Source organism: Oncorhynchus clarkii, unplaced genomic scaffold (genome assembly GCF_045791955.1).
Source record: "Oncorhynchus clarkii lewisi isolate Uvic-CL-2024 unplaced genomic scaffold, UVic_Ocla_1.0 unplaced_contig_9009_pilon_pilon, whole genome shotgun sequence".
Classification (NCBI taxonomy): Eukaryota; Metazoa; Chordata; class Actinopteri; order Salmoniformes; family Salmonidae; genus Oncorhynchus; species Oncorhynchus clarkii.
This window is the reverse complement of record NW_027261081.1, coordinates 500,001-525,000: the sequence shown is the minus strand read 5'-3', so window position 1 is coordinate 525,000 and position 25,000 is coordinate 500,001. Positions and strand designations below refer to the sequence as shown.

Here is a 25,000-nt window from a genome sequence, read left to right as displayed (position 1 = left end):
CCCTCCCTCCCCCGTCACCGACCGAGGTCTCTACCACTGTCTACTGTGCTGTCTGACTGAGGGACAGACAGAGTCCCAAATGGCACCCTATTCCCTATATATATATATATACATATCACCGACCGAGGTCTCTACCACTGTCTACTGTGCTGTCTGACTGAGGGACAGACAGAGTCCCAAATGGCACCCTATTCCCTATATATATATATATATATCACCGACCGAGGTCTCTACCACTGTCTACTGTGCTGTCTGACTGAGGGACAGACAGAGTCCCAAATGGCACCCTATTCCCTATATATATATATATATATATATATATATCACCGACCGAGGTCTCTACCACTGTCTACTGTGCTGTCTGACTGAGGGACAGACAGAGTCCCAAATGGCACCCTATTCCCTATATATATATATATATATATATATCACCGACCGAGGTCTCTACCACTGTCTACTGTGCTGTCTGACTGAGGGACAGACAGAGTCCCAAATGGCACCCTATTCCCTATATATATATATATATATATCACCGACCGAGGTCTCTACCACTGTCTACTGTGCTGTCTGACTGAGGGACAGACAGAGTCCCAAATGACACCCTATTCCGTATTTAGTGCATTCACATACATATATATATATATAGGGAATAGGGTGCCATTTGGAACACATCCATAGACAGAGCCACAGGCCAATTTGACATGAAAACCATACAGAGTACAAACTCCTTAACGACGACCCCCTGCAAGTTCCACCCGCCACATGTTTCCCATTGGAATCTAATCAGGACATATTTTGGGGGTCAGAAAACTACAACAACATCTCTCTGGAGAACTGAAACGAGTTTGGTTGGAAAAAACAACCCATTTAGCCAATGAAAGGAGGGATTCTAGGGAACAAACAACCCATTTAGCCAATGAAAGGAGGGATTCTAGGGAACAAACGATTCATTTAGCCAATGAAAGGAGGGATTCTAGGGAACAAACAACCCATTTAGCCAATGAAAGATGGGATCCTCTGGAACAAACAAACCATTTAGCCAACGAAAGACGGGATCCTCTGGAACAAACGATCCATTTAGCCAATGAAAGACGGGATCCTCTGGAACAAACAATCCATTTAGCCAATGAAAGGAGGGATTCTAGGGAACAAACAACCCATTTAGCCAATGAAAGGAGGGATTCTAGGGAACAAACAACCCATTTAGCCAATGAAAGGAGGGATCCTAGGGAATAAACAACCCATTTAGACAATGAAAGGAGGGATCCTAGGGAATAAACAACCCATTTAGCCAATGAAAGGAGGGATTCTAGGGAACAAACAATCCATTTAGCCAATGAAAGGAGGGATTCTAGGGAACAAACAACCCATTTAGCCAATGAAAGGACGAATTCTAGGGAACAAACAACCCATTTAGCCAATGAAAGGAGGGATTCTAGGGAACAAACAACCCATTTAGCCGATGAAAGGAGGGATTCTAGGGAACAAACACCCCATTTAGCCAATAAAAGGAGGGATTCTAGGGAACAAACAACCCATTTAGCCAATGAAAGGAGGGATTCTAGGGAACAAACAACCCATTTAGCCAATGAAAGACGGGATCCTCTGGAACAAACAAACCATTTAGCCAACGAAAGACGGGATCCTCTGGAACAAACGATCCATTTAGCCAATGAAAGACGGGATCCTCTGGAACAAACAATCCATTTAGCCAATGAAAGGAGGGATTCTAGGGAACAAACAACCCATTTAGCCAATGAAAGGAGGGATTCTAGGGAACAAACAACCCATTTAGCCGATGAAAGGAGGGATTCTAGGGAAACCACATGTTTGACTCTGTTCCATTCAGCCTGTTCTCCTATAGCTCCTCAGCACCAGCCTCCACTGGTCCATACAGTTCCTAATGTCCACCCACTGTTAAGTAGACCTCTGTGTTCTGTTGTTAGGGTATAATAACTATGAGTTAAGTAGACCTCTGTGTTCTGTTGTTAGGGTATAATAACTATGAGTTAAGTAGACCTCTGTGTTCTGTTGTTAGGGTATAATAACTATGAGTTAAGTAGACCTATGTGTTCTGTTGTTAGGGTATAATAACTATGAGTTAAGTAGACCTCTGTGTTCTGCTAGGGTATAATAACTATGAGTTAAGTAGACCTCTGTGTTCTGTTGTTAGGGTATAATAACTATGAGTTAAGTATACCTCTGTGTTCTGCTAGGGTATAATAACTATGAGTTAAGTAGACCTCTGTGTTCTGTTGTTAGGGTATAATAACTATGAGTTAAGTAGACCTCTGTGTTCTGTTGTTAGGGTATAATAACTATGAGTTAAGTAGACCTCTGTGTTCTGTTGTTAGGGTATAATAACTATGAGTTAAGTAGACCTCTGTGTTCTGTTGTTAGGGTATAATAACTATGAGTTAAGTAGACCTCTGTGTTCTGTTGTTAGGTTATAATAACTATGAGTTAAGTAGACCTCTGTGTTCTGTTGTTAGGGTATAATAACTATGAGTTAAGTAGACATCTGTGTTCTGTTGCTAGGGTATAATAACTATGAGTTAAGTAGACCTCTGTGTTCTGTTGTTAGGGTATAATAACAATGAGTTAAGTAGACCTCTGTGTTATGTTGTTAGGGTATAATAACTATGAGTTAAGTAGACCTCTGTGTTATGTTGTTAGGGTATAATAACTATGAGTTAAGTAGACCTCTGTGTTCTGTTAGGGTATAATAACTATGAGTTAAGTAGACCTATGTGTTCTGCTAGGGTATAATAACTATGAGTTAAGTAGACCTCTGTGTTCTGTTGTTAGGGTATAATAACTATGAGTTAAGTAGACCTCTGTGTTGTGTTGTTAGGGTATAATAACTATGAGTTAAGTAGACCTCTGTGTTCTGTTGTTAGGGTATAATAACTATGAGTTAAGTAGACCTCTGTGTTCTGTTAGGGTATAATAACTATGAGTTAAGTAGACCTCTGTGTTCTGCTAGGGTATAATAACTATGAGTTAAGTAGACCTCTGTGTTCTGTTGTTAGGGTATAATAACTATGAGTTAAGTAGACCTCTGTGTTCTGTTGTTAGGGTATAATAACTATGAGTTAAGTAGACCTATGTGTTCTGCTAGGGTATAATAACTATGAGTTAAGTAGACCTCTGTGTTCTGTTGTTAGGGTATAATAACTATGAGTTAAGTAGACCTCTGTGTTCTGTTGTTAGGGTATAATAACTATGAGTTAAGTAGACCTCTGTGTTCTGTTGTTAGGGTATAATAACTATGAGTTAAGTAGACCTATGTGTTCTGTTAGGGTATAATAACTATGAGTTATGTAGACCTATGTGTTCTGTTGTTAGGGTATAATAACTATGAGTTAAGTAGACCTATGTGTTCTGTTGTTAGGGTATAATAACTATGAGTTAAGTAGACCTCTGTGTTCTGCTAGGGTATAATAACTATGAGTTAAGTAGACCTCTGTGTTCTGTTGTTAGGGTATAATAACTATGAGTTAAGTAGACCTCTGTGTTCTGTTGTTAGGGTATAATAACTATGAGTTAAGTAGACCTCTGTGTTCTGTTGTTAGGGTATAATAACTATGAGTTAAGTAGACCTCTGTGTTCTGTTGTTAGGGTATAATAACTATGAGTTAAGTAGACCTCTGTGTTCTGTTGTTAGGGTATAATAACTATGAGTTAAGTAGACCTATGTGTTCTGTTGTTAGGGTATAATAACTATGAGTTAAGTAGACCTATGTGTTCTGTTGTTAGGGTATAATAACTATGAGTTAAGTAGACCTATGTGTTCTGTTGTTAGGGTATAATAACTATGAGTTAAGTAGACCTATGTGTTGTGTTGTTAGGGTATAATAACTATGAGTTAAGTAGACCTCTGTGTTCTGTTGTTAGGGTATAATAACTATGAGTTAAGTAGACCTATGTGTTCTGTTAGGGTATAATAACTATGAGTTAAGTAGACCTATGTGTTGTGTTGTTAGGGTATAATAACTATGAGTTAAGTAGACCTCTGTGTTCTGTTGTTAGGGTATAATAACTATGAGTTAAGTAGACCTCTGTGTTCTGCTAGGGTATAATAACTATGAGTTAAGTAGACCTCTGTGTTCTGTTGTTAGGGTATAATAACTATGAGTTAAGTAGACCTCTGTGTTCTGTTGTTAGGGTATAATAACTATGAGTTAAGTAGACCTCTGTGTTCTGTTGTTAGGGTATAATAACTATGAGTTAAGTAGACCTCTGTGTTCTGTTGTTAGGGTATAATAACTATGAGTTAAGTAGACCTCTGTGTTCTGTTGTTAGGGTATAATAACTATGAGTTAAGTAGACCTATGTGTTCTGTTGTTAGGGTATAATAACTATGAGTTAAGTAGACCTATGTGTTCTGTTGTTAGGGTATAATAACTATGAGTTAAGTAGACCTATGTGTTCTGTTGTTAGGGTATAATAACTATGAGTTAAGTAGACCTATGTGTTGTGTTGTTAGGGTATAATAACTATGAGTTAAGTAGACCTCTGTGTTCTGTTGTTAGGGTATAATAACTATGAGTTAAGTAGACCTATGTGTTCTGTTAGGGTATAATAACTATGAGTTAAGTAGACCTATGTGTTGTGTTGTTAGGGTATAATAACTATGAGTTAAGTAGACCTATGTGTTGTGTTGTTAGGGTATAATAACTATGAGTTAAGTAGACCTCTGTGTTCTGTTGTTAGGGTATAATAACTATGAGTTAAGTAGACCTCTGTGTTCTGTTGTTAGGGTATAATAACTATGAGTTAAGTAGACCTATGTGTTGTGTTGTTAGGGTATAATAACTATGAGTTAAGTAGACCTATGTGTTGTGTTGTTAGGGTATAATAACTATGAGTTAAGTAGACCTATGTGTTCTGCTAGGGTATAATAACTATGAGTTAAGTAGACCTCTGTGTTCTGTTGTTAGGGTATAATAACTATGAGTTAAGTAGACCTCTTAAATCAAAGCATGTCTTCTAAAGCTCTCTCCTAAAGAAGAGGGAGAGTGCTGGTGAGAGAGGAGACAGGGACAAGAGGGTGTTTGAGGATGTCTCTCTCTCCAGAGGAAACGCTGGTCTGGTAGAAATTGCTCGTCAACCCCGTAGTAAATAAATCAGTGTATTGACTATTCGCCCTGACTGCATTATAAGTCCTACTAGATAATGGCACATAGTGTGGTGTTGAATGTCAGGTCCCTCTAGTCTACCCTCATCCAGGCCCATCCACCCTGCCCAAACCCACAGTGTGTGTCTCTATTGGAGGGAAGAGGAATACAAGTCTCCCTAAAGCCTGCTAACCCCTCTCTTCTTCCCCTCGTCTCCTTCTATCAAATGCATGATGTAATGTCAACTAATACATCTAACTGCAGTTAGAGAATGGCACATCAGTAACCAGCGCTCCAATCAGAAACCAGAGACCACACACGTACTGGTAACAATGAAGTCACATATCTGGTTACAATGGAGACAGGAGCCCTCGACCAAAACACAGACATGCATCAATTATCTGAAGCCATGTAAACATCAACGCCCCCCCCCCCCCCTCACCACCGTCCTATGAGGTCTCCCTGTCCCTGCCGCTGAAAAACATCCCCACAGCATGATGCTGCCACCACAATGCTTCACTGTAGGGATGGGTGCCAGGTTTCCTCCAGACGTGATACTTGGCATTCAGGCCAAAGAGTACAATCTTGGTTTAATCAGACCAGAGAATCTTGTTTCTCATGGTCTGAGAGTCCTTTAGATGCCTTTTGGCAAACTCCAAGCAGGCATTTTTTGGTACCCCTTCCCCAGATCTGTGCCTCAACCCAATCCTGTCATGGAGCTCTCCGGACAATTCCCTCGACCTCATGGCTTGGTTTTTGCTCTGACATGCACTGTCAACTGTGGGTCCTTATATAGACAGCTGTGTGCCTTTCCAAATCATATCCAATCAATTGAATTTAACACAGGTGGACTCAAGTTGTATCAAGTTGTAGAAACATCTCAAGGATGATCAATGGAAACAGGATGCACCTGAGCTCAATTTAAAGTCTCATAGCAAAGAGTCTGAATACTTATGTAAATAAGATATTTCTGTTTTTATTTGTAATATATTAGCAAACACTTAAAAAAAACTGTTTTCACTTTGTCATTATAGGGTATTGTGTGTAGATTGCTGAGGGGGAAAAAATGATTGAATCCATTTTAGGATTCAGGCTGTAACGTAAGAAAATGTGGAACAAGGGAAGAGGTCTGAATACTTCCTGGAAGCTCTGTATATAGACCTGTGTATGACCTCTAATATGCCTAATGGTGTTTTGAATGAATCATCACCTTAGAAAACACTGTCCATTCCATTGTTAGGCTTTGAAACAACATCCACAACGACCATGGTGTCCACTCTGTTGTTGTTGAACTTCTTTCTTCAAACTGGTCGATCACAGTGAGGTGAGTTTTAAAAAGCACAATACTGTTTTGATGATCAGTGTTTGATGTGATTTTCGATGGAATTTGCAGAGTGGTCAGAGTAGTTAGAGGGACAATAGAGCCCTGAGTACCAGGCCATTAGGACCTGATGGAGGGACAATAGAGCCCTGAGTACCAGGCCATTAGGACCTAATGGAGGGACAATAGAGCCCTGAGTACCAGGCCATTAGAACCTGATGAAGGGACAATAGAGCCCTGAGTACCAGACCATTAGTTGTACCAGGCCATTAGGACCTAATGAAGGGACAATAGAGCCCTGAGTACCAGGCCATTAGGACCTGATGGAGGGACAATAGAGCCCTGAGTACCAGGCCATTAGGACCTGATGGAGGGACAATAGAGCCCTGAGTACCAGGCCATTAGGACCTGATGGAGGGACAATAGAGCCCTGAGTACCAGACCATTAGCCAGGTCAGTAGTGAGTTGAGTACTACCAACGCATGTCCTGAGAGGTGATTACCGTGACCCAACAGTCACATGGAATTTGACTGCGGTCATGACTTATGACTGCCAGTTTGGTGAAAATATGGTCACAGCAACAGCCCTAGGGCCTGTTACATACACAAGATAGTATATAGAGACATGAGATAGTGTGTCTATATATAGAGAGAGGTTGGACCACCCACCCAGACTTGTTTTATTGAACCGGGGCTCAGAGCCATGTTGGTACATGGGCCTGCTACGTAACTGAGATAGTATATATAGAGAGAGAGGTTCGACCACACACCCAGACTTGTTTTATTGAGTCATGTTAGTACATGGGCCTGCTACGTACATGGGGTAGTGGGTCCTCTCTGTCCAATAAAACAAGGCTCAAAGTGCAGAGAGTAGAGCTATAGGCTCCTTACCTTGGTTTAAATCAGGGTGGTGGTTGTGGTGTGCGTGTTTGTGTGTGTGTGTGTGTGTGTGTGTGTGTGTGTGTGTGTGTGTCTGTGTGTGTGAGCGTATGTGTGTGTGTGTGTGTGTGTGTGTGTGGGGGATGTTAAAAGGTCCACTGCTAGTTCAGAAGGTTAAATGTCATGTCTGTGTTTAGACTGTTAAACTTGATTCATAGTGAAGTGTTTTTTGTAGAACTTCACAGACTAGCAGGGTGGTTCTGTAACGGTTCTGTACACAACTACCTAGAAGGGGCTGTAAACACCATAATGGACAGGAAGTACTCTTTCATTTGAGTGAAAATACTGCAGACTTCCTGCATACCTGTAGCTCTTCAAATGTACCACACATGTTCAGACTTCCTGCATACCTGTAGCTCTTCAAATGTACCACACATGTTCAGACTTCCTGCATACCTGTAGCTCTTCAAATGTACAACACATGTTCAGACTTCCTGCATACCTGTAGCTCTTCAAATGTACAACACATGTTCAGACTTCCTGCATACCTGTAGCTCTTCAAATGTACCACACATGTTCAGACTTCCTGCATACCTGTAGCTCTTCAGATGTACAACACATGTTCAGACGTTCTGCTTAGTTATACTATTCCAAGTAGACAGAATACTACAGATGATGCAGATTATAGATCCAGATATACTGTATGTTTCACAGTGTTATTGAGGAGCCCGGCCTGTGGGTCAGTGTTATTGAGGAGCCCGGCCTGTGGGTCAGTGTTATTGAGGAGCCCGGCCTGTGGGTCAGTGTGGGTCAGTGTTATTGAGGAGCCCGGCCTGTGGGTCAGTGTTATTGAGGAGCCCGGCCTGTGGGTCAGTGTTATTGAGGAGCCCGGCCTGTGGGTCAGTGTTATTGAGGAGCCCGGCCTGTGGGTCAGTGTTATTGAGGAGCCCGGCCTGTGGGTCAGTGTTATTGAGGAGCCCGGCCTGTGGGACAGTGTTATTGAGGAGCCCGGCCTGGAGGTCAGTGTTATTGAGGAGCCCGGCCTGTGGGTCAGTGTTATTGAGGAGCCCGGGCCTGGAGGTCAGTGTTATTGAGGAGCCCAGCCTGTGGGTCAGCGTTATTGAGGAGCCCGGCCTGTGGGTCAGTGTTATTGAGAAGCCTGTGGGACAGTGTTATTGAGGAACCCGGCCTGTGGGTCAGTGTTATTGAGGAGCCCGGCCTGTGGGTCAGTGTTATTGAGGAGCCCGGCCTGTGGGTCAGTGTTATTGAGAAGCCTGTGGGTCAGTGTTATTGAGGAGCCCGGCCTGAGGGTCAGTGTTATTGAGGAGCCCGGCCTGTGGGTCAGTGTTATTGAGGAGCCCGGCCTGTGGGTCAGTGTTATTGAGAAGCCTGTGGGACAGTGTTATTGAGGAGCCCGGCCTGTGGGTCAGTATTATTGAGGAGCCCGGCCTGTGGGTCAGTGTTATTGAGGAGCCCGGCCTGTGGGTCAGTGTTATTGAGAAGCCTGTGGGACAGTGTTATTGAGGAACCCGGCCTGTGGGTCAGTGTTATTGAGGAGCCCGGCCTGTGGGTCAGTGTTATTGAGGAGCCCGGCCTGTGGGTCAGTGTTATTGAGAAGCCTGTGGGTCAGTGTTATTGAGGAGCCCGGCCTGTGGGTCAGTGTTATTGAGGAGCCCGGCCTGTGGGTCAGTGTTATTGAGAAGCCTGTGGGTCAGTGTTATTGAGAAGCCTGTGGGACAGTGTTATTGAGGAGCCCGGCCTGTGGGTCAGTATTATTGAGGAGCCCGGCCTGTGGGTCAGTGTTATTGAGGAGCCCGGCCTGTGGGTCAGTGTTATTGAGAAGCCTGTGGGTCAGTGTTATTGAGGAACCCGGCCTGTGGGTCAGTATTATTGAGGAGCCCGGCCTGTGGGTCAGAAGGTAATGAGAGCTAGCGGGAGAAAGGAGCCACAGTTCTGGCTAAGTGATTCCCGTCACTGTGTACAGTTCAGGACCTGCACAACATCTCACTGTTCTAACACATTGCTCTATGGTGAATTACACGCATGTGTGTGTCTTCTGTATTCAACTGCTCAGGCGGTGTATGTACATTCCAGCCTGCAGGCTTTCTGCTACCAACACCAGCAGGGGAGCGCTAAAGGCTAATTCATTAGCAGTACAGCAACAGTGTCAGGGCCTGTAGTCGTGTTTAGTGCTCTGCCAGTGTAACAGTATAACTTTAGACCGTGCCCTCGTCCATACCCGGGCGCGAACCAGGGACCCTCTGCACACATCAACAACAGTCACCCACGAGGCATCATTACCCATCGCTCCACAAAAGCCGCGGCCCTTGCAGAGCAAGGGGAACTACTACTTCAAGGTCTCAGAGCAAGTGACGTCACCGATTAAAACACTATTTAGCGCGCACCGCTAACTAAGCTAGCCGTTTCACATCCGTTACACTAGCATAGTTAGCCTCTGTTGTGTGGGAAAGCCCATAGGGAACCGGTGCCAGTTGTAGCAACACGCTAACGCACTAGGCTAACGGCATATAAAGAAAACATGTGCCGCTCATATGGAGGAGCATGTACAGTAGAGCTGTACATTCAATCTGCGTACACAAGGCCATCCATCAACACTGTCAGCGGAGAAGAGAACATGAGAACGCTGTTGTTGGAAGGAGAGAAGGAAGGAAGAGGAGGAGAAGGCCAGGTCGTTTGGGCTCGGAGTCCTCTCTCTCTTTCCTCTCTCTCCTCTCTCTCTCTCTCTCTCTCTCTCTCTCTCTCTCTCTCTCTCTCTCTCTCTCTGTCTCCTCTCTCTCTCTCTCTCTTTCCTCTCTCTCTCTCCTCCTCTCTCTCTCCTCTCTCTCTGTCTCTCTCTCTCTCTGTCCCCCTCTCTCTAACTCTCTGTCCCCCTCTCTCCTCTCTCTCTCTCTCTCTCTCTCTCTCTCTCTCTCTCTCTCTCTCTCTCTCTCTCTCTCTCTCTCTCTCTCTCTCTCTCTCTGTCCCCCTCTCTCCTCTCTCTCTCTCTCAGAGCCTAACAGTAAGTGCTCTTGAAAGCCGAGCGGGATCGGACTGAGTATTATATTTCAGATGACAGTAATTTATTTGAATATGGCTAGCTAATCAGAGCCAAGCTTCCAGTAGTGTACATGGTGTGTGTGCAATGTTTCCATGACGCACTGGGAAAATTATTAAGATATCTAAGCAGATACAGAACTTAGGTGTGTGTGTGTGTGCGTGAGTGCGTGCGTGTGTGTGTGTGTGTGTGTGCCTGCATACTGTAACTCTCTGAACAGGTCCATAATGATCACTTTGATCCACTCTACTGTTTGTAAAAATGCTGATTTCAGGTCCAAACACAAAGCATATTCAACAAATTAGCAGAAAAACCCCAGACCACCAAATATCAGATAAAATAATGACGGGAGATCAACGATGAAGCAAACGCTCACTGACAGGGTTAAAGTGGACCAAAAAGGATGGATTCAATTACAGAACAAGGTTGGAGAATGAGGTGACAAGGAGCAAGAGATCCAACATCCCGGAGCACAACACAAGGAGGAAGACATGATGTGAAAGAGGAAGACATGATGTGAAGGAGGAAGACATGATGTGAAAGAAGAAGACATGATGTGAAAGAAGAAGACATGATGTGAAAGAAGAAGGCATGATGTGAAGGAGGAAGACATAACGTGAAGGAGGAAGACATGATGCGAAGGAGGAAGACATGATGTGAAGGAGGAAGACATGATGTGAAAGAGGAAGGAAATGATGATTAAGAAGAAAGTAGCATTCTCCAGTAAAAAGACCATGGCTCACCCTTCTGTACAAAATGGCGGAGAGAGAGAGGGCAGGGATTGGCTATGCCCAGATACCCTCCTCATCATCCTATTGGTTAGTTAGTCCAACGCAGCATGGAATAAGGAAGGTTATTGGTTAGATAAAAAAATGGAGGAAAAAGGTTAGGTAGAGATTATTTTGGTAATATCATTACTTACCGTGAGGAAACAGAAAGCATTAAAACATTTCATTTTCATATCAATAACATACTAGCACCGTTTCACAAGCAGATACTTTTACCAATGAAGACAGTAGGACCGAAACGCAAAGCAGGAATATCTACGGATCTTAATTTGATCACTCTTTTGTTGCTGAGAATTTTGCTGCACTGCAACCAGTACATTAGCGCCATGATGTGATCTACTGTACAGAACTGTAGCAAGACCAGCCCCTTTCCTGCTGCTGTGGAAACTGTGACATGAGGTGAAAGTAATCCAGCCATTTAGCATTCAAAATAAACACGACAACAACAGCTACAGTAGCAGCTAGCTAGAAACATGACAACAACAGCTACAGTTGCAACTAGCTAGAAACACGACAACAACAGCTACAGTTGCAACTAGCTAGAAATACGGCAACAACAGCTACAGTAGCAACTAGCTAGAAATACGACAACAACAGCTACAGTAGCAACTAGCTAGAAACACGACAACAACAGCTACAGTTGCAACTAGCTAGAAACACGACAACAACAGCTACAGTAGCAGCTAGCTAGAAACATGACAACAACAGCTACAGTAGCAACTAGCTAGAAATACGACAACAACAGCTACAGTAGCAACAAGCTAAAAACACGACAACAGCTACAGTAGCAACTAGCTAGAAACACGACAACAACAGCTACAGTAGCAACTAGCTAGAAATACGACAACAACAGCTACAGTAGCAACTAGCTAGAAACACGACAACAACAGCTACAGTAGCAACTAGCTAGAAATACGACAACAACAGCTACAGTAGCAACTAGCTAGAAACATGACGACAACAGCTACAGTAGCAACAAGCTAAAAACACGACAACAACAGCTACAGTAACAACTAGCTAGAAACAAAAACAGAGAAATAAATCAGGGAGGGAGTGAGAAGGAGAGAGACTAATGACGGCTGTAACTTTATTTAGACTTCATCAGAGAGGTGGATAAAGGGTGTTCCGACTAGAAGGACTCCAGGATGAAGAACACACTCTCTCAGTCTGTCTGTGCAGTATCGTGTGGTTTTAGGCCTCCCTATGCTAACAGAATGAGTGAAGGGGAATGGCAGACTGGAAGAATGACATAGTGGAGAGATGTGATGCTTGCCGTTGTTCCTGTTTTGATTGGACTGTCCGTCTGTGAATAATGACAGGGAATTGTCCCCAGATCAGAGAGAGACGAGGCGACACTAAGTGTTTTCTTGGCAACTAGAGATGAGCGAATGGGATGGGGGTTTCTGTGATTAACGGAATGTGTGTGTGTGTGCGTGTGTGTGTGTGTGTGTCAGGTTGACGGCCACACACAAACTCGTGTGTGTGTGTGTGTGTGTGTGAATATTTACCGAACAGACATTCTTTCTCACCGACTATATTTTCCAGGTTGACTTTGTGACAGAAAGCAGTCCCCATACACTGTCTCACACACATTATCTCACACTGTGTCACCCCCCCCCCCCCTCCCCTCTCTCTCACTCCCTCATCCCTCCTTCATCAACTCTAACTCTCTCCCTGTTCCATGTCGTCTTGTTCCGGGCCATTCCGGTTCTGGAGCCTTTAGAGTGAGGTGTCAAACTGAATAACTCTCTGTTCTGGGGGCCTCTGGGGCCAGAGGCCTGGGGGTATGGAAGGGACTCCTTGGTGGACAGGATTGCTCATACATACTGTACTGTATGTACTGGTGAAGAAGTTAAGACGCCATGTTAAAATGATGTAGAGGGGGAATTTGAGCAATAAACCAGGACTGGCTTATGTAGGCTGAATGCTGGGGATATCTGTCTCTCCTTCTCCTTATGTAGACTGACTGCTGGGGGTGGGATCTGTATCTCCTTCTCCTTATGTAGACTGACTGCTGGGGATACGTATCTGTCTCTCCTTCTCCTTATGTAGACTGACTGCTGGGGAGAACTGTCTCTCCTCCTCCTTATGTAGACTGACTGCTGGGGAGATCTGTCTCTCCTCCTTATGTAGACTGACTGCTGGGGAGATCTGTCTCTCCTTCTCCTTATGTAGACTGACTGCTGGGGAGATCTGTCTCTCCTCCTCCTTATGTCGACTGACTGCTGGGGAGATCTGTCTCTCCTCCTTATGTAGACTGACTGCTGGGGAGATCTGTCTCTCCTCCTCCTTATGTAGACTGACTGCTGGGGGAGATCTGTCTCTCCTCCTCCTTATGTAGGCTGACTGCTGGGGAGATCTGTCTCTCCTTCTCCTTATGTAGACTGACTGCTGGGGATACGTATCTGTCTCTCCTTCTCCTTATATAGACTGACTGCTGGGGAGAACTGTCTCTCCTCCTCCTTATGTCGACTGACTGCTGGGGAGATCTGTCTCTCCTCCTTATGTAGACTGACTGCTGGGGAGATCTGTCTCTCCTTCTCCTTATGTAGACTGACTGCTGGGGATACGTATCTGTCTCTCCTTCTCCTTATGTAGACTGACTGCTGGGGAGATCTGTCTCTCCTCCTCCTTATGTCGACTGACTGCTGGGAAGATCTGTCTCTCCTCCTTATGTAGACTGACTGCTGGGGAGATCTGTTTCTCCTCCTCCTTATGTAGACTGACTGCTGGGGGAGATCTGTCTCTCCTCCTCCTTACGTAGGCTGACTGCTGGGGATATCTGTCTCTCCTTCTCCTTATGTAGGCTGACTGCTGGGGAGAACTGTCTCTCCTCCTCCTTATGTAGACTGACTGCTGGGGAGATCTGTCTCTCCTCCTTATGTAGACTGACTGCTGGGGAGATCTGTCTCTCCTTCTCCTTATGTAGACTGACTGCTGGGGAGATCTGTCTCTCCTCCTCCTTATGTCGACTGACTGCTGGGGAGATCTGTCTCTCCTCCTTATGTAGACTGACTGCTGGGGAGATCTGTCTCTCCTCCTCCTTATGTAGACTGACTGCTGGGGGAGATCTGTCTCTCCTCCTCCTTATGTAGGCTGACTGCTGGGGAGATCTGTCTCTCCTTCTCCTTATGTAGACTGACTGCTGGGGATACGTATCTGTCTCTCCTTCTCCTTATATAGACTGACTGCTGGGGAGAACTGTCTCTCCTCCTCCTTATGTCGACTGACTGCTGGGGAGATCTGTCTCTCCTCCTTATGTAGACTGACTGCTGGGGAGATCTGTCTCTCCTTCTCCTTATGTAGACTGACTGCTGGGGATACGTATCTGTCTCTCCTTCTCCTTATGTAGACTGACTGCTGGGGAGATCTGTCTCTCCTCCTCCTTATGTCGACTGACTGCTGGGAAGATCTGTCTCTCCTCCTTATGTAGACTGACTGCTGGGGAGATCTGTTTCTCCTCCTCCTTATGTAGACTGACTGCTGGGGGAGATCTGTCTCTCCTCCTCCTTACGTAGGCTGACTGCTGGGGATATCTGTCTCTCCTTCTCCTTATGTAGGCTGACTGCTGGGGAGATCTGTCTCTCCTTCTCCTTATGTAGGCTGACTGCTGGGGATACGTATCTGTCTCTCCTTCTCCTTATGTAGACTGACTGCTGGGGAGATCTGTCTCTCCTCCTCCTTATGTCGACTGACTGCTGGGGAGATCTGTCTCTCCTCCTTATGTAGACTGACTGCTGGGGAGATCTGTCTCTCATTCTCCTTATGTGGACTGACTGCTGGGGGAGATCTGTCTCTCCTTCTCCTTATGTAGACTGACTGCTGGGGATATCTGTCTCTCCTTCTCCTTATGTAGACTGACTGCTGGGGATATCTGTCTCTCCTTCTCCTTATGTAGACTGACTGCTGGGGGAGATCTGTCTCTCCTTCTCCTTATGTAGACTGACTGCTGGGGATATCTGTCTCTCCTTCTCCTTATGTAGACTGACTGCTGGGGATATCTGTCTCTCCTTCTCCTTATGTAGACTGACTGCTGGGGAGATCTGTCTCTCCTCCTCCTTATGTCGACTGACTGCTGAGGAGATCTGTCTCTCCTCCTTATGTAGACTGACTGCTGGGGAGATCTGTCTCTCCTTCTCCTTATGTAGACTGACTGCTGGGGGAGATCTGTCTCTCCTTCTCCTTATATAGACTGACTTCTGGGGAGATCTGTCTCTCCTCCTCCTTATGTAGACTGACTGCTGGGGGAAAGATCTATCTCTCCTTCTCCTTATGTAGACTGAATGCTGGGGGAGATCTGTCTCTCCTTCTCCTTATGTAGACTGACTGCTGGGGAGATCTGTCTCTCCTCCTCCTTATGTAGACTGACTACTGGGGAGATCTGTCTCTCCTTCTCCTTATGTAGACTGACTGCTGGGGAGATCTGTCTCTCCTTCTCCTTATGTAGACTGACTGCTGGGGAGATCTGTCTCTCCTTCTCCTTATGTAGACTGACTGCTGGGGAGATATGTCTCTCCTTCTCCTTATGTAGACTGACTGCTGGGGAGATCTGTCTCTCCTTCTCCTTATGTAGACTGACTACTGGGGAGATCTGTCTCTCCTTCTCCTTATGTAGACTGACTGCTGGGGAGATCTGTCTCTCCTCCTCCTTATGTAGACTGACTGCTAGAGAGATCTGTCTCTCCTTCTCCTTATGTAGACTGACTGCTAGAGAGATCTGTGTCTCCTTCCCTCCATGTCTCTCCGTCTCTCCCTGGCCTGTCTGTTAAGCAGGACAATACAGTATGGTACAGTAACATTACACTGTGCTGTAAGGCTCATTGGAAGGCTATAGGTCCATCATGAAGGCTTCAGGCTATACATGATTGAGCATTGGGAAAACAATGGACGGACAAAGCCAATCAAATCCTGGAAGGCTGTACACTAAGCATGGAGAACTGGACTGGGATTGGGGCCTAATGTGGTGTGTGTGTGTGTGTATACATTCTTCTCATGTGTACTGTGTGTGTGTGTGTGTGTCTGCTATGCTGCCTGTGTGTCAGGGCCTTTGTGCGCCTAAATGCGTTTTGGTGCCTAATATGAAATAATAGGAGAGCTTACAGCTGAGGGTGCTGTGGTTTATTGAATGTGAAAGATGTAATTTCCTGTTGTTTATGCTTGGCTGTAATGACTTTGCCTTGTAAACCAGGACAGAGCCTTTAGGGATACATTAAACATTACAGACTGAGAGGGAGGGAGGGAGTGGGGAGAGGGAGGGGGGAGGGAGGGAGGGGGGATGGAGGGAGGGAGGGGGGAGACAGGGAGGGAGGGAGGGAGGGAGGGGGGAGACAGGGAGGGAGGGAGGGAGGGAGGGATGGAGGGGGGAGAGAGGGAGGGAGGGGGTAGGGGGTGGGGAGAGGGAGGTGGGGAGAGGGAGGGGGGGAGAGGGAGGGAGGGAGGGAGGGAGGGAGGGAGGGGGGAGGGAGGGGGGGAGTGGGAGGGAGGGAGTGGGGAGAGGGAGGGGGGAGAGGGAGAGAGTGGGGAGAGGGAGGGGGGGAGAGGGAGGGAGGGAGTGGGGAGAGGGAGGGAGGGAGAGAGGGAGGGGGAGGGAGGGAGGGAGGGGGGGAAAGATAGAAAAGTGTAAAGGAGGACATAAAACAGAGGACGAGTGGAAGACAAAAGTGGACTCAGTTGACGACTCAGTATGGGGAGATCAGATGGCAGGACTAGTAGATGACTCAGTATGGGGAGATCAGATGACATGACTAGTATATGACTCAGTATGGGGAGATCAGATGGCAGGATTAGTAGATGACTCAGTATGGGGAGATCAGATGACAGGACTAGTAGATGACTCAGTATGGGGAGATCAGATGACAGGACTAGTAGATGACTCAGTATGGGGAGATCAGATGACAGGACTAGTAGATGACTCAGTATGGGGAGATCAGATGACAGGACTAGTAGATGACTCAGTATGGGGAGATCAGATGACAGGACTAGTAGATGACTCAGTATGGGGAGATCAGATGACAGGACTAGTAGATGACTCAGTATGGGGAGATCAGATGACAGGACTAGTAGATGACTCAGTATGGGGAGATCAGATGACAGGACTAGTAGATGACTCAGTATGGGGAGATCAGATGACAGGACTAGTAGATGACTCAGTATGGGGAGATCAGATGACAGGACTAGTAGAGGACTCAGTATGGGGAGATCAGATGACAGGACTAGTAGATGACTCAGTATAGGGAGATCAGATGACAGGACTAGTAGATGACTCAGTATGGGGAGATCAGATGACAGGACTAGTAGAGGACTCAGTATGGGGAGATCAGATGACAGGACTAGTAGATGACTCAGTATGGGGAGATCAGATGACAGGACTAGTAGATGACTCAGTATGGGGAGATCAGATGACAGGACTAGTAGATTACTCAGTATGGGGAGATCAGATGACAGGACTAGTAGATGACTCAATATGGGAAGGATGGATCATTTCTGTGGGCCAAATGGCACAGTGCACTACATTTGACCAGACTATGGACTTACTGTAACACCCTGGACTATAATGACTTACTGTAACACACTGGACTATATTGACTTACTGTAACACCCTGGACTATAATGACTTACTGTAACACCCTGGACTATAATGACTTACTGTAACACCCTGGACTATAATGACTTACTGTAACACACTGGACTATAATGACTTACTGTAACACCCTGGACTATAATGACTTACTGTAACACAGTGGACTATAATGACTTACTGTAACACCCTGGACTATAATGACTTACTGTAACACCCTGGACTATAATGACTTACTGTAACACCCTGGACTATACTGACTTACTGTAACACACTGGACTATAATGACTTACTGTAACACACTGGACTATAATGACTTACTGTAACACCCTGGACTATAATGACTTACTGTAACACAGTGGACTATAATGACTTACTGTAACACCCTGGACTATAATGACTTACTGTAACACCCTGGACTATAATGACTTACTGTAACAACCTGGACTATACTGACTTACTGTAACACCCTGGACTATAATGACTTACTGTAACACACTGGACTATAATGACTTACTGTAACACACTGGACTATAATGACTTACTGTAACACCCTGGACTATAATGACTTACTGTAACACCCTGGACTATACTGACTTACTGTAACACACTGGACTATAATGACTTACTGTAACACACTGGACTATAATGACTTACTGTAACACCCTGGACTATAATGACTTACTGTAACACAGTGGACTATAATGACTTACTGTAACACCCTGGACTATAATGACTTACTGTAACACCCTGGACTATAATGACTTACTGTAACAACCTGGACTATACTGACTTACTGTAACACCCTGGACTATAATGACTTACTGTAACACACTGGACTATAATGACTTACTGTAACACACTGGACTATAATGACTTACTGTAACACACTGGACTATAATGACTTACTGTAACACACTGGACTATAATGACTTACTGTAACACACTGGACTATACTGACTTACTGTAACACCCTGGACTATAATGACTTACTGTAACACACTGGACTATAATTACTTACTGTAACACCCTGGACTATAATGACTTACTGTAACACACTGGACTATAATGACTTACTGTAACACCCTGGACTATACTGACTTACTGTAACACCCTGGACTATAATGACTTACTGTAACACACTGGACTATAATGACTTACTGTAACACACTGGACTATAATGACTTACTGTAACACCCTGGACTATAATGACTTACTGTAACACACTGGACTATAATGACTTACTGTAACACAGTGGACTATAATGACTTACTGTAACACCCTGGACTATAATGACTTACTGTAACACCCTGGACTATAATGACTTACTGTAACAACCTGGACTATACTGACTTACTGTAACACCCTGGACTATAATGACTTACTGTAACACACTGGACTATAATGACTTACTGTAACACACTGGACTATAATGACTTACTGTAACACACTGGACTATAATGACTTACTGTAACACACTGGACTATAATGACTTACTGTAACACACTGGACTATACTGACTTACTGTAACACCCTGGACTATAATGACTTACTGTAACACACTGGACTATAATTACTTACTGTAACACCCTGGACTATAATGACTTACTGTAACACACTGGACTATAATGACTTACTGTAACACCCTGGACTATACTGACTTACTGTAACACCCTGGACTATAATGACTTACTGTAACACACTGGACTATAATGACTTACTGTAACAGTACTATACAGTATAACGTCACATTCTACTCTACCAGTCTCACAGGTTTGTAGTTTCACTTGGAACAGCGTCCAGAAACCAGACTTTATAAACCGACCCTGTTGACCAGCTGGAGGGATTGTGAGAAAGGGTGAATTCTGAATGCAGGATTTGAACTGGCATCGCTACAGCAGGATTTGAACTGGCATCGCTACAGCAGGATTTGAACTGGCATCGCTACAGCAGGATTTGAACTGGCATCGCTACAGCAGGATTTGAACTGGCATCGCTACAGCAGGATTTGAACTGTCATCGCTACAGCAGTCTTCCTCAACAGGAAACAGATATTCCAGGGACCAATAGGCCCTTTCTCCTTAGAAGACTGTATATATTAACATTTAATTTACATACATTGCATGTGTTCTTACCTGGTCTGGGGAAGGTTTGTGATTGGTCTGCTCAGAACGTGAGGAGGCCTTCAGATGCTCAGCCTCGTAGTTGTCAGCCATCAGCTTCATACGGTTCTGGGTCTGGTAGAGAGACAACAGAGTAGCAATAACATTCTAATCAACATACAGTAGATTCATTCGGTTCTGGGTCTGGTAGAGAGACAACAGAGTAGCAATAACATTCTAATCAACATACAGTAGATTCTAATGTTTACAGCTAATGTTTACAGCTTCATATGGAGTCTGGTAGAGAGACAACAGAGTAGCAATAACATTCTAATCAACATACAGTAGATTCTAATGTTTACAGCTTCATATGGAGTCTGGTAGAGAGACAACAGAAGAAAAGTTGAATATGATTATACATGTATTATCAACATCAAGCAGATTCATATGGTTCTGTGTCTGCATGGGAGGAACACATGTTAAGAGAAAGGGTCACTGTCTTGGGGCGGCAGCGTAGCCTAGTGGTTAGAGCGTTGGATTAGTAACCGGAAGGTTGCACAGTCTGCATCTCACCCTTCATCAATACCCTTTATCAATACCCTTCATCAATCCACCCTTCATCAATACCCTTCACCAATACCCCCTTCATCAATACCCTTCATCAATACCCCCTTCATCAATAGCCTTCATCAATACCCCCTTCATCAATAGCCTTCATCAACACCCTCTTCATCAATAGCCTTCATCAATACCCCCTTCATCAATAGCCTTCATCAATACCCTTCATCATACCCTTCATCAATACCCCCTTCATCAACACCCCCTTCATCAATACCCCCTTTATCAATACCCTTCATCAATACACCCTTCATCAATACCCCCTTCATCAATACCCCCTTCACCAATACCCCCTTCATCAATAGCCTTTATCAATACCCTTCATCAATAGCCTTCATCAATACCCTTCATCAATACCCTTCATCAATACCCTTCATCAATAGCCTTCATCAATACACCCTTCATCAATACCCTTCATCAATACCCTTCATCAATACCCTTCATCAATACCCTCTTCATCAATACCCCCTTCATCAATACCCCCTTCATCAATACCCTTCATCAATACCCCCTTCATCAATACCCCCTTCATCAATACCCTTCATCAATACCCTTCATCAATACCCTCTTCATCAATACCCCCTTCATCAATACCCCCTTCATCAATACCCTTTATCAATACCCCCTTCATCAATACCCTTTATCAATACCCCCTTCATCAATACCCTCTTCATCAATACCCCCTTCATCAATACCCTTTATCAATACCCCATTCATCAATACCCCCTTCATCAATACCCTTTATCAATACCCCCTTCATAAATACACTTCATCAATACCCCCTTCATCAATACCCTTCATCAATACCCTTCATCAATACCCTTTTCATAGTGCTCACTAACATGTACAGGCTGTATAGACCTTATAACCTAGCAGTTTAAGAACAGAGAATGTGCTACTGTACTTCACACACATCTCTAAACAGAATCTCTGCACAGAGCTCGGTGCCTCTCCCAAAGCCGACTCCACTAGCAGAAGGAGTTATCACATCCCTATCAGACTGTTACAGGGCAAATACTCCTGTATGAATTCCATTACGGACGTTAGAAGAACGAGAAGAGTTGGATTTTCTTTCAGAGCGGTAGAATATAACTTTGAGCCCCGCAGCGAGAGTTCCACTACGGCATATTCACACTGTCTTTAGCTGGAACTGATCTGAGAGCAGAGGAGAGGAGAGAGAAAACACCCTCAAAGAGATCTTTAAAGGAGAGGAGAAGAGGAGGGTGTGAAAAACTAATAACAGAGAGAAGGAGGAAGCGATGGAGGGGGAGGTAAGGAGAGACGAAGAGAGAGACAGAGAGAGAGAGAGACAGAGAGATAGAGGGATAGAGAGAGAGACAGAGAGAGAGAGAGAGACAGAGAGATAGAGGGATAGAGAGAGAGAGACAGAGAGAGAGAGATAAACCCACATATGGAGTAACAAGTGTCACTGAGGAGTAAGGAAAGGAAAATATCCTCATGTGGATTGACACACACACACACACACACACACACACACACACACACACACACACACACACACACACACACACACACACACACACACACACACACACACACACACAGTAACCCCAAACACACAGTAACCCTAAACACACACACACACACACAGTAAACCTAAACACACACACAAACACACACACACACACACAGTAACCCCCCCCCCCAACATGCTGTTTTTATTGAGTGGTTGTGTTTATATATTGTGAAGTCCGGTCCCAGGGTAATCAGCAGTGATGCAGTCAGATCACTCTGTCTCATCCAGTGAGGTGGTAGATGACCACATGAGAACAGAGAACATGGATATGGGGGGAATCATCATATCTACATGACCAATCAGGCTGCCAGTCTCCTCAGCAGGACATGGTAGATGCACACAGAACACAAGACGTATAAAATTATTTAAATCAGAGAGTGAAGTGAAGTGGAACCGTGGCACGCCCAAACCCTCGCCCTTCCCTTCCGGCACCACGTCCCCCTCTCTGTCTCCGTCTCTGACCCAATGCAAAATGTGATGGTTGATCTCCTTCTGTTTGGTTTTCTCACTCTACCCAACCCCTCCCTCCCTCCATTCCCCTCCCTCCCTCTCTCCATTCCCTTCCCTCCATCTCTCCATTCCCTTCCCTCCCTCCCTCCATTCCCGTCCCTCCATCTCTCCATTCCCTCCATTCCCTGCCTCCATTCCCCTCCATCCCCCTCCCTCCATCTCTCCATTCCCTCCCTCCATCTCTCCATCCCCCTCCCTCCATCTCTCCATTCCCCTCCCTCCATCTCTCCATCCCCCTCCCTCCATCTCTCCATTCCCTCCCTCCATCTCTCCATCCCCCTCCCTCCATCTCTCCATTCCCCTCCCTCCATCTCTCCATGCCCCTCCCTCCATCTCTCCATTCCCTTCCCTCCATCTCTCCATTCCCTCCCTCCATCCCTCCATTCCCCTCCCTCCATCTCTCCATTCCCTCCCTCCATCCCCCTCCCTCCATCCCTCCATTCCCCTCCCTCCATCTCTCCATTCCCTCCCTCCATCCCCCTCCCTCCATCTCTCCATCCCCCTCCCCCATCTCTCCATTCCCTCCCTCCATCCCCCTCCCTCCACCTCTCCATCCCCCTCCCTCCATCTCTCCATTCCCTCCCTCCCCCTCCCTCCATCTCCCTCCCTCCATCTCTCCATTCCCCTCCCTCCATCTCTCATCTCTCCATCCCCCTCCCTCCATCTCTCCATCCCCCTCCCTCCATCTCTCCATCCCTCCATCCCCCTCCCTCCATCTCTCCATCCCCCTCCCTCCATCTCTCCATCCCCCTCCCTCCATCTCTCCATTCCCCTCCCTCCATCTCTCCATCCCCCTCCCTCCATCTCTCCATTCCCCTCCCTCCATCTCTCCATCCCCCTCCCTCCATCTCTCCATCCCCCTCCCTCCATCTCTCCATCCCCTTCCCTCCATCTCTCCATTCCCCTCCCTCCATCTCTCCATCCCCCTCCCTCCATCTCTCCATTCCCCTCCCTCCATCTCTCCATCCCCCTCCCTCCATCTCTCCATCCCCCTCCCTCCATCTCTCCATCCCCCTCCCTCCATCTCTCCATTCCCCTCCCTCCATCTCTCCATCCCCCTCCCTCCATCTCTCCATTCCCTCCCTCCATCTCTCCATTCCCTCCCTCCGTCCCCCTCCCTCCATCTCTCTATCCCCCTCCCTCCATCTCTCCATCCCCTCCCTCCATCCCCCTCCCTCCATCTCTCCATTCCCTCCCTCCATCTCTCCATTCCCTCCCTCCGTCCCCCTCCCTCCATCTCTCTATCCCCCTCCCTACATCTCTCCATCCCCCTCCCTCCATCTCTCCATTCCCCTCCCTCCACCTCTCCATCCCCCTCCCTCCATCTCTCCATCCCCCTCCCTCCATCTCTCCATTCCCATCTCTCCATTCCCCTCCCTCCATCCCTCCCTCCCTCCCTCCATCTCTCCATCCCCCTCCCTCCATCTCTCCATCCCCCTCCCTCCATCTCTCCATTCCCCTCCCTCCATCTCTCCATTCCCCTCCTTCCATCTCTCCATCCCCCTCCCTCCATCTCTCCATTCCCCTCCCTCCATCCCTCCCTCCCTCCATCTCTCCATTCCCCTCCCTCCCTCTCTCCATTCCCCTCCCTCCATCTCTCAACGTTATAATTCCATAATTAAATATAATTTCAAAAATAAACAAATGAATGGGACTGGCCCCATTGCTGGATTCTACCAGAAAGTTACAAAGTGGATGTAGATCATGTGATTAAATATTACCCATAAGACACCAGTCTCAACGTCAACAGTGAAGAGGCGACTCCGGGATGCTGGCCTTCTAGGCAGAGTTCCTCTGTTCAGTGTCTGTGTTCTTTTGCCCATCTTAATATTTTATTATTATTGGCCAGTCTGAGATATGGCTTTTTCTTTGCAACTCTGCCTAGAAGGCCAGCATCCCGAAGTCGCCTCTTCACTGTTGATGTTGAGGCTGGTGTTTTTCGAGTACTATTTAATGAAGCTGCCAGTTGAGGACTTGTGAGGGGTCTGTTTCTCAAACTAGACACTCTAATGTCCTCTTGCTCAGTTGTGCACCGGGGCCTCCCACTCCTCTTTCTATTCTGGTTAGAGACAGTTTGCTCTGTTCTGTGAAGGGAGTAGTACACAGCTTTGTACGAGATCTTCAGTTTCTTGGCAATTTCTCGTATGGAATAGCCTTCATTTCTCAAAACAAGAATAGACTGATGAGTTTCAGAAGAAAGTTCTTTGTTTCTGGCCATTTTGAGCCTGTAAACAAACTCACAAATGCTGATGCTCCAGATACTCAACTAGTCTAAAGAAGGGCAGTTTTATTGCTTCTTTAATCAGAACAACAGTTGTCAGCTGTGCTAACATAATTGCAAAAGGTTTTTGTGATGTTCAATTAGCCTTTTAAAATGATAAACTTGGATTAGCTAACACAACATGACATTGGAACACAGGAGTGATGGTTGCTGATAATGGGCCTCTGTACGCCTATGTAGATATTTCATAAAAAATCTGCCGTTTCCAGCTAC

At 45.7% G+C, this 25,000-nt stretch overlaps 1 protein-coding gene across 1 annotated transcript in view; it reads right to left on the bottom strand.

Moving 5' to 3' along the window:
- The window catches only part of LOC139404682 (ELKS/Rab6-interacting/CAST family member 1-like), a 424,291-nt gene that overhangs the window by 3,330 nt on the left and 395,961 nt on the right, over window positions 1–25,000 (bottom strand). The window contains exon 21 of the mRNA XM_071147289.1: window positions 19,875–19,976. Within this exon, the coding sequence (XP_071003390.1) occupies window positions 19,875–19,976 (102 nt within the window). The remainder of the gene's footprint in view (window positions 1–19,874; window positions 19,977–25,000) is intronic.